Here is a 10,417-nt window from a genome sequence, read left to right on the forward strand (position 1 = left end):
AGGGTTGAAAGGAAGGGACTAAATCTGACTAGAATGCAGGTGATATGTAATCTAGAATGGATACTCACCCACGTTTTATGTCGTGTCCTAATATTGTTTGCATTTCACCATTGGCTTGCTTTTTATTTACCGCCCAAGGGAGGGGGAAGAAAACGCCAAATTGGTTATTATTATAGTGAACTCTGGTCTAACCTGTCCCAATCTTTATGGGTACACGTCGTGGGTAAAGTGTCTTTTTACAGATTTTCATTGTGCATTCAGATACTGATGAGTTGTGCAGATGAGCACAAATTCTTTTGGGCTGGAGGCTTAGTGCTTAGAGAGTGAGCCATGTTATAGTGAACTCTGGTCTAACCTGTCCCAATCTTTATGGGTACACGTGGTGGGTCAAGTGTCTTTGTACAGATTTTCATTGTGCATTCAGATACTGATGAGTTGCGCAGATGAGCACAAATTCTTTTGGGCTGGAGGGTTAGTACTTAGAGAATGAGCCACTGCGGTGGGGCTAGAGATATAATTTTGTCTGTCTTTTATCCTCTTAATTAATCTGTGTACTTTAAGAAGATCACCAAACTTCATGGTCTTTTACAGGGAATTACTTTTAAACTTGATGATGAAATGTGTCCAGAAGAGGAAGAAAAGGAGGCTCTGCAAGAAATCATCAATAATACTAAACTGAATGAAGGGTATCTTACACTTGCTCGTGATATAGAGGTCATGGAGCCCAAATCTCCTGAGGATATCTACAAGGTCTAGATCTAGTGGATTTCTCCTTACCTCTGTTAGGATATTGGAGATTGGTCTTTTAGCATATTTGAGGTCAACTTGAACATAAAGTTATTTTTTTCATAATAATTTGCCCGAGTTTTCAGGCACATTTACTTGATGGCCGAGCTAGTGGTGGGGGAAGTGTTGATTCCGCTAGACAGAACTTGGCAGCAACATTTGTCAATGCATTTGTAAATGCTGGCTTCGGTCAGGTAATTTTTATTTTATTTATTTATGAAGAGTAGGTTTATTCTAGAATTGGAAAAGGGCTGGTTCTTTTTTGTCAATGTTCTCAAACTGCTTAATTTTTATTTGTTCAGGATAAGTTGATGACAGTTCCATCAGATGCATCAAGCAGTGGTTCTTCAACAAGCTGGCTTTTCAAAAATAAGGATCATGGAAAGGCCAGTGCTGCAGCAAGTCTGGTATGTGCCTTTGGTCATTTTATTTTTTCTCTGTAATGTGATGGCATCCTGATCATGCTATGTCACCACTACAGGGTATGATTCTGCTTTGGGATGTTGATTCTGGACTTGCACAACTCGACAAATATTTCCACAGTACTGACACACATGTCATTGCGGGCGCATTACTAGGAGTCGGGATCGTAAATTGTGGTATCAAGAATGACTGTGATCCAGTAAGTCCAGATTTACAAACCTGATTGAAGTCTTGCGTACAGACAAATTTCCTGAAAATTTTCACTTTTGTTCATAAGGATCAATCGTCAATATTAACAAATATTTGACCAAATCTTTTCCTTACATTTTATTAATTTGTCCTCTCAGGCATTGGCTCTTTTAGCGGAATACATAGACAAAGAAGATTCTTCTATTAGAATAGGTGCAATAATGGGCCTAGGACTTGCATATGCTGGGTCTCAAAATGAACAGGTGAGTTTCTGTTTGATCAACCCAATAGAAATTGATGATTGTTCTAAATCTTATGACCTTATTTGTGAAATTTATTAAACCATATTTGAGTAGCCCATAGATAGCTCTCGCCACGCATTTCCATTTTTCATGTCTGCTCTGCATTTGCATATCTGACTATCTATTTTATTACTTCTATCCAGATTCGAAGTAAATTAACCCCCATACTTGGAGATGCAAAGTCATCACTTGACGTGATTGCATTTACTGCAATCTCACTAGGCTTGGTATATGTAGGATCGTGTAATGAAGAGGTAGCCCAGGCAATTATATTTGCATTGATGGACAGAAGCGAGTCAGAGTCAGGGGAGGCCCTCACCCGTCTCTTGCCTCTGGGTCTTGGTCTTTTGTATCTTGGGAAGCAGGTAATTATGGTTGCTCATGCTGTGGCATTTAATCTCACCAATAATCATATCTGGGGATAACAATTTAGGTTCTTTTTTTCCCTTGTTATTTTTAGAAATTACCTCAGGCGTAGGCTGATACTATGTTCAGGCAGAACATTGCCATAGGTAGACTTCAGTATGATATTAATTCACAGTATTCATTTCTGACAGGAAAGTGTGGAGGCAACAGCTGAGGTTTCAAAGACGTTTAATGAGAAAATTAGGAAACATTGTGACATGACCCTGCTTTCATGTGCCTATGCTGGGACTGGAAACGTTCTCAAGGTTATGAACTTGTGCTGTTGGACTCAGGTTGGTAGTGGTGCTAAGTTAATTAAGTTACTAAGTGCTTTTTGTACTACAGGTACAACACTTTCTTGGTCAGTGTGCACAGCATCTTGAGAAGGGAGAAACATACCAGGGAACTGCCATACTTGGAATTGCTATGGTAGCAATGGCTGAAGAACTAGGGCTTGAGATGGCTATTCGCTCATTGGAGCATCTTTTGCAGTATGGGGAGCAGAACATTAGAAGGGCAGTTCCTCTGGCGCTGGGTCTCCTCTGCATTTCAAACCCAAAGGTGATATCTATCCTTTGATATTTGCAAGTCTTCATTTGGGGTGACAATGTATTAGTAGCTAAAGGTCTGCTGTTCTCAAACTATTTCCTATTGTCGGCAAGTCTGAGAAAATATAATCCTTTTCCCTGATCTTGAGAGTCTTTTCTGGAAGCAGAAAGACAAATACTGCTGAAATGGAAACTCGTGTTGGCACATTCATTAAAATAGCATAATAAAACATGTAAGCGGTTCAAACTCAGGGTGGCTAAGGTGTGCACTGCTCAGTCTTGTGCCTTTCAAGATTTATTCTCTTAGCCCAGAATTTGTCAATGGTTTAGGCTTTAAACACAGTCCGATCCAATTTTATTTTTAATATAGGGTATAAATTAGGGAAAAGAAGAAATGAAGACCCTGTGCATGACCTATCATCTTGCCTTCTCCTGGTGCAACTGAAATGTGATTCCCTCTTCCGCAGGCTACAAGCGAATCTTCTTTCTTTTATATATTTTGCTAGTACTCTGTATGTTTTTCCCTTTCCCTTAAAAGCTGAAAGTAAACAAAATGCTACCAAAATAGCTGGTTAACTGTCATGTCTGTTTTGAACGTTAAGTTCCTTGTGGATTAGTGTTCTTGTAATGTGATTACTACCTTTTACATCTTTTTTTGCCTTGCACCACCAAGAAAAATGACTCGATACCTGTTTTAGCCCTTTCTAATCATTGTTTCGGTGTTCTGTACAGGTCAATGTCATGGACACGTTAAGCAGGCTTAGCCATGATGCTGACACAGAAGTTGCAATGGTAATGCAATGCCAGGCTAGCTTGGTTTTGAAATTGTTCTTCATGCAAGTACTCTTGAGGCATAAACCTTACTATTTATTTATTATTTCTGAATCATGCAGGCAGCCATTGTGTCTTTGGGTTTGATAGGAGCTGGAACCAACAATGCGAGAATAGCTGGAATGCTTAGGAATCTATCAAGTTATTACTACAAAGATGCCAGCCTTCTTTTCTGTGTAAAGTTTCCATTTGAATCTTGGTTCACAAATATACATCGTTTATCCACAGCAGGGGCCTAATATGTCTTAACAATCTAAATAATTTGCACTGCAACCTGTGCAGGTGCGGATTGCTCAAGGTCTTGTCCATCTTGGCAAAGGGTTGTTGACCCTTGCTCCATATCATTCTGAAAGATTTTTACTATCCCCGTAAGTTAATCTTGTTTTGAAAGAGTAGCAGTCTGCCCCATGTTGCCATTTTAATATGTATATTTGCATCAAACCCATTTGATGTTGCATCTGCATGAGAGAATGTTATCATATATGGAGGTAATTATGGTGGTCATGTACTTGCTTAGTGTACCGAGTTGATTCTTTTTTACTTGGTATGAATACAGTTGATGGGGCAACTTGGTTCAAAACAGTCTTGAACCACCGACTGTGTGGTTATAGCGAATTCTTGGATTTTGCTTGATTTTGGATGGTGTGATACATTTTGCATGCCTGAACAAGTACTTAAGCCCTCTGATTTGGCTAATCGAAAGCATTAAGAGTTATGTATGTAGTTTTCTTAATCTATCCAGAAGCAATGGATCAAGCGGAGTGACATCAAGGAATTCGTGTAATTCACTTCAAATTTCTAATAATCACCATTAGTTTGTAGTGTCCTTGATCCTTAACGTTTTTAATTTAAGAAATTAATCTAGAAAGAGATATTATAGAGCTCAGTGCTGTTGGCATTATCTTTACTCTAAACTACATTTTGTGCATTCATGACCCCTTTTTCTTACCTTCTTTGAAGGACTGCACTGGCTGGACTCGTGACTTTTCTGCATGCATGTCTTGATATGAAGGCTATTGTCTTGGGGAAGTACCATTATGTTCTATACTTCCTTGTTCTTGCTATGCAGGTTTGTCTTTTTTCATGTTGGGTGGCTGTTATGTCCCTTTTTTGTTTGTCTTTTTTACCTTCCATGTCTTTTTTTTTTCTTGATGCTGCTTACAATATAATGAATATACTGTCTACAGCCAAGGATGCTGATGACTGTGGATGAAAACCTGAAACCTCTGTCAGTACCTGTTCGAGTGGGCCAAGCTGTTGATGTAGTGGGTCAAGCTGGTCGCCCCAAGACTATTACAGGTTTCCAGACCCACTCAACTCCAGTTCTTCTGTCTGCTGGTGACCGAGCTGAGCTAGCAACTGAGAAGTAAGTTATATCATCCTTGTGAGATGTGCTGTTCATTTATTGCGTTGGGAGTCCTATAAGTTATAGGTCCTACAAAAAATATGTGAATAATAAGTGGGTAGTAAGTTGTAGGTTTTATGAAATGTATAGATAAAATATATGTTTGACCCAGCTTAAACTAAAATTTCAGTTAAAACTGAACGTATGCATTACATGCTAATATCCATTGGCCGTGCAGATATGTTCCTGTGTCTCCCATTCTTGAGGGTTTCGTCATCCTTAAAGAGAATCCAGAGTACAGAGAGGATAATTGATGCTAAATTAGGTCGCATGTGGCCTCAATTTTCGTTTTTAATCCAGTCTGGTCCAGAATCACGCACTTGAACATTTCGCTGTGAAATAGATATCTATGGCTGACTGATGACCTTTCCCTTTTCCTATTTATCAAGTTTTATCTATTTTACCGCTGAGCTCTCGAGACGTGTTGTGTCTTTTGAAATAGTGATACAATGCATGGAACTATTAATTTCATGGTCTTTATTAGCATATTCTATATATAGTCTTCTGCAACCTTATGTAACTCATGAATTACTGCACTGTAAATTTGTGACTTGATCGCAAAAAAAAAAAAAAAAGACACCACGCTTTTACATTTTTTTTCCTTCTTGTCCTTGATGTTTTCTCTATTCAATGCAATAGGTTATGAGAGTCGAGTTTTATTTTCTAGTACGAAATATATTTCTGTAGCATGGATGATTGTGATAGAGCTGAGGCTTCAACCCGAGGACCTCGTTAGTGTTGTCAAGTATAAATGAATAATCTCTATCATGGAGAGCAATAAATAACGTGAAACATGAAAAATGGAAGCAAGAATAATCGAGATATATGTGGGTTTACTCTCAATGTGAAAGTTATGTTAACTTTGCAGAAGGTTCGTCCTAATACATTTTAAGTGGGAGAAAAGTGTTAGGGCAGCTTGAAACATGTGCGAATTTCACCATGTACTGCTATAACACTTTGTCTCCCCACACTAGGGGCCTGTGAGCAAAGGAAGTTGTACAATAGGTCTTCTAAGCAGATTGAGATGTAATGCATTGGCATCTTAGAAAATCCTTGAAACATATTGATGAATATGGACTAAAAAATACTTGATAATTTAAAGGATAAAAAATTAAAATCACGATCATTTTAAATATTTAGTTGCAACAAACCTATGCAACTAGGTTTATCTTCGTATTTCACAACCCCTAGCATGTATGGACTTGAATTGAGAGGAGACCCCTTTTTTGGGAAAAAGATCCACTTTTTAAAACCAAAGCTGTACCCATATGTTATGAAGCCACTCATTGTCTTGCTCAAGAGACCTCTTTGCTCTTTCGTTGAAAAGCATGTGTGAATCAACATCACAATATTCAGACTACACAGCAGCTACTTGTAAAGAATATTCAATATTAACTAGGTACATGAATGTAATATTTGTTTTATAGGACACATTACATGAATGTTAAAAAAAAAAAAGAAGTTAAAATCTTGTCGATTGTAGTGTCGTATACAAGTAACAATAATATTCTATATATGTGTGTGTATGTAGAACTTAGGCCAAGACCTCAAGGATCAAACCAACATGTGAAAGCATATGATTTGGATATGGTTGGCATTACATTTCTTGACTAGTTGCTTGGTTTCATCGTTCAAAAGTCACACACACATGAGCTTGCTCTTCTAGCCTTCAAGTTTCGTATACAGTTTGACCTCAATAACATGTTGACAAAGAATTGGTCATGACAAACTCCCATTTGTAATTGGATTGGTGTTGTGTGTGGCAGAAGGCACCCACGAGTTACACGCTTTAGTCGCTTCGACATGGGTCCTAGAGGTACAATCGCGAAAGAATTAGGTCATCTCTCATTTCTTGTTCATTTGGACATTGGAAACAATAGTTTCTATGGCCACATCGGAGACGAAATTGGGCATTTGTGTCAATTGCATATAAACATTCAAACAAGCTGACGGGTCAGATTCCTACGAATTTTGCTTACTTATCTCAACTTCAGGACTTGAACCTTTTTGACAACAGTCTCACTGGACCTATACCTGCTGCAGTGTTTAATCTTTCCCCTTTAGTGAGCATTTCCATCGGAAAAAAATCAATTTTTTGGGACGTTTCCAATGGACCTTTGTGACATTTTGCCAAACAAGGATTGAACCTTTTGCAGAATCAGTTGAGTGGTTCTTTACCAACAAGTTTACCCAATTTTGCAAAACTTGAGAAGATCTCTGTCTGTCAACAATTTCACAGAAAGCATTCCAATGGTGATCGGAAACTTGACACAGCTATATTCTACTTGGGCCTCGATAGTTTGAATGGTACGTCTCATCTTTCCTGTAAACTTGTTTCTGGCCTTAAATTGACTTTTCTTTGCTTGATCCACGTCGTCTGAAAGTATAAGCAGTTCGGCAAGGAAGTATAGTTCTTTTTACCAGTTCATTTTTTCAATTTATTTCAGGAGAATTGCCTTCAACAATCTTTAACATCTCGACCTTGGTGGATATTGATGTTTCATTCAATCAAATTTTTGGAAGATTTCCTAATGATCCCTGCCATCTCTCGACAAAGCTTGAAGTCTTCTATCTTTTCAACAACCAAATTTATGGCCAAGTCCCGTCTAGTATCTCACATTGCCTTGTGCTCAAAGAGCTCAATCTGTCCCATAACTTACTCACAGAAAGTCTTCCTATGGCATCGGAAACTTATCAGCGCTTCAATGGTTGTATTTGTACAGAAATAACTTGACAGGTACCCAAAGTCCTTCCTTCAATTCAAATAAGTGGTGCAGCGTTTGGTAAGACTACTAAACAATATTAAAAACAAAATAGAAGTTAAAATCTTATGTACTGTATCATTTAATACTATCTAATACTAGTACCGAACATGTCCCAGAAGTTTTTCTTCGATGGAATTATATTAAGATTTGCAATAACTCTACAGGTAATATTCCGAATTCAATTGGCAATATGTCGAACTTGGAGATATTCCATGTTGGTTCGAATAGTATTCAAGGACATGGTCCTGAAAAATTGGGAGTTCTGTCGAATATGAAAGAGTTGTTTATTGGTCCAAACAAGCTTGAGGGTGAAATCCCGGAATTCATTTTTAAGCCGTTTAGTTTACAAGCACTTTCTCTCGTAGATAATTATGTGAAAATCTTCCAGCTACAATAGGAAAAGGACTTCGCAATATAGAAAAGTGTTTATTTTGGTGGTAATCAATTCAGTGGATCAATTCCAAGCTCTATAGCAAATGCCTCAAAGCTCACATTACCTGATCTTATAAACAATATGTGTAGTGGATATGTACCGTTGGATCTTGGCAACTTGAAACACCTCGATTCTCTTAGCTTAGCGAAGAATCAGTAGAAAAACGATCCATCTTTTCTTGAGTTGGACATTTTTCTTTGAGAAATTGTAGATAACTTTCAATCCTCTAAATGGAAGGATTCCAAAATCTTTATTTTCAAGGAATCCGTCTCTGTCCCTTGAGTAATTTTATGCGGTTTCTAGTGGCTTCAAGGGCACGATTCCAGGCGAAAATTGGGAATTTGGGCAATTTATGGTTGTCAAGCATTGGAGGAAATGACTTGACAGGATCATTGCCTCGAGCACTTGGAAACTTGACGAAGATGCAAGCCTTGAACTTGCACGCTTGTAAATTTCATGGTTCGATACCAAAAAACTTTTGCAATTATACAAAACCATATCATTTAGATTTGGAGGAAAATAGGCTCTTTGGAGAAGTACCAGGTTGTCTAGGAGACATTACGGCATTGCGAGAAATACACCTGGCATACAATGTATTCAATTCGACTATACCATCAGCATTATGGAGTAACAAAGACATTGAGATACTGGACTTGTCTTATAATTAATCTCAGTGGTGTCTTGGCTCAAGAAACTGGCAGTCTAAAGAGCATGAGAGAACTGTATCTATCAAGTAATAGGTATCAGGTGATATTCCAAGTACTGTCGGACAACTTCAAAGTCTATTAAATCAATATTATCGAACAATAAATTACGTGGTTCTATACCTGAGTCGTTTGTGACTTTGCTGGATTTAGAATTCTTGGACTTATCCCACAAGTTCTAAGGTCTAATCCTCAAGTCCTTGGAGAAACTTCCACATCCCAAGTATTTTAATGTTTCTTTCAACCAACTCAGCGGTGAAATTCCAGACGAAGGGCTTTTCTCAGACTTCACTGCTGAATGTGTCACAGGTAACATAGATTTGTGTGGAGCATCTCGATTCAAGGTCGAGGCATGTCAGTAAAACTAATAAACCAAGACCAGTGAGCAAGATATGACTTTCAATATTACTGGTCAAAGTTGAACGTGCATTGCACATTATTTTAAAATACATTATAAGTGATGTAAAAGTAATATTTGATACCAATTTGTTGCTGCTATAAAGGTTCTCGACTCAAATCTACAAGGTGCATTCAAAAGTTTTGATGCAGAATGCGACATAATTTGCAATATTGGCTACAGAAATCTTGTCAAAGTACTCGGCCGTTGCACAAATCTCGAGTTTAAAGCCCTTTTGCTTGAGTATATGCCCAAAGGTTACCTCCACAATTGGCTTTATTCTCACAACTACTTCCTAAACGTAACTCAAAGATTGCAAATTATGATAAATGTAGCATCTGCATCAAGGTTATTCATCTCCCGTTGTTCATTGTGATTTGAAGACAAGCAACATACTTTTGGATGAAAGTATGGTAGGACATGTGGCTCATTTTTGGAATTTTTAAGCTTTTGACAAAAGACCAAAGAATTTCACAGACGAAGACTTTAGGCACCATCGGGTACACGGCACCAGGTAAACTTCAAATCGATCAATAATATTAGAATCCAATAAATCAGTCCGAATGAGCTTACTAATGGGATCTTCACATGAAGATAAGTTCTTGCAGTAGAAATGAGAGCATTGAATTAGTAGTCATGCATTATTTTTATTTGATTGATTAAAACTAGCAGAATACGGATCGGCAGGACTAGTGCAGATGTTTACAGTTTTGGGATTTTATTTAGGGAAGTGTTTGCAGGAAAACAGCCCACAGACGACATATTTTCGGTCAAGGTCATGCTATTTGTACTTGTTTATTCACCCTTTGGTTTACTTGGGGCCACCTTCTCCTCTCACATGGGGGTTGGACCCCATGTCATGACCCCCACCCCGACCTCATGTGAGAGGAGTGATGGGGTCGGATAATCCAAAATGTCAACAAACAAGTACAAATGACTTAATTCTTTCGGGAGAATCAATGCTGAAGAGATGGGCCTGGAATCTATATTAAGTTCCTGAATGAGAAAAATGTTATGACCAAACAAAATCAGTTGATATCAGACATTGGAGTAGCCATAGAATGCCCAACAGAAATACCTGAGGAGAGGATCAACATTAAAGATGTCTTGATTAGCGTACAGAAGGTCTCTTTCTAATTACTTAGGCTTAATCCTTTAACAATCTGTTTTAGATTATCCAATAACAGCAACATATTTCAAATGTTTAGCACAAAGAGAAATGAAGAATC

The 10,417-nt window shown here is 38.0% G+C and overlaps 1 protein-coding gene and 1 long non-coding RNA gene across 3 annotated transcripts in view; both read left to right on the forward strand.

Annotated features, from left to right (window-relative positions):
• LOC111395462 (26S proteasome non-ATPase regulatory subunit 2 homolog A) overlaps window positions 1-5,484 on the forward strand; it is a 16,035-nt gene extending 10,551 nt beyond the window's left edge. For both annotated transcript variants that reach the window (XM_023021466.1, XM_023021465.1), the window contains 14 exons: window positions 592-750; window positions 873-980; window positions 1,089-1,193; window positions 1,268-1,408; window positions 1,557-1,661; window positions 1,844-2,065; window positions 2,258-2,371; window positions 2,451-2,666; window positions 3,386-3,445; window positions 3,547-3,660; window positions 3,767-3,852; window positions 4,445-4,553; window positions 4,672-4,850; window positions 5,068-5,484. In XM_023021466.1, the coding sequence (XP_022877234.1) occupies window positions 592-750; window positions 873-980; window positions 1,089-1,193; window positions 1,268-1,408; window positions 1,557-1,661; window positions 1,844-2,065; window positions 2,258-2,371; window positions 2,451-2,666; window positions 3,386-3,445; window positions 3,547-3,660; window positions 3,767-3,852; window positions 4,445-4,553; window positions 4,672-4,850; window positions 5,068-5,143 (1,794 nt within the window). In that variant the 3' untranslated portion in view covers window positions 5,144-5,484. The remainder of the gene's footprint in view (window positions 1-591; window positions 751-872; window positions 981-1,088; window positions 1,194-1,267; window positions 1,409-1,556; window positions 1,662-1,843; window positions 2,066-2,257; window positions 2,372-2,450; window positions 2,667-3,385; window positions 3,446-3,546; window positions 3,661-3,766; window positions 3,853-4,444; window positions 4,554-4,671; window positions 4,851-5,067) is intronic.
• Window positions 5,485-6,377: 893 nt separating this feature from the next.
• On the forward strand, window positions 6,378-7,810 carry LOC111395463. The gene is made up of 2 exons (XR_002702803.1): window positions 6,378-7,196; window positions 7,337-7,810. It is a non-coding gene; the product is annotated as an uncharacterized LOC111395463 (long non-coding RNA).
• The last annotated feature ends 2,607 nt before the right edge of the window (window positions 7,811-10,417 follow it).

The sequence above is a fragment of the Olea europaea genome, chromosome 6 (assembly GCF_002742605.1).
Source record: "Olea europaea var. sylvestris chromosome 6, O_europaea_v1, whole genome shotgun sequence".
Classification (NCBI taxonomy): domain Eukaryota; kingdom Viridiplantae; phylum Streptophyta; class Magnoliopsida; order Lamiales; family Oleaceae; genus Olea; species Olea europaea.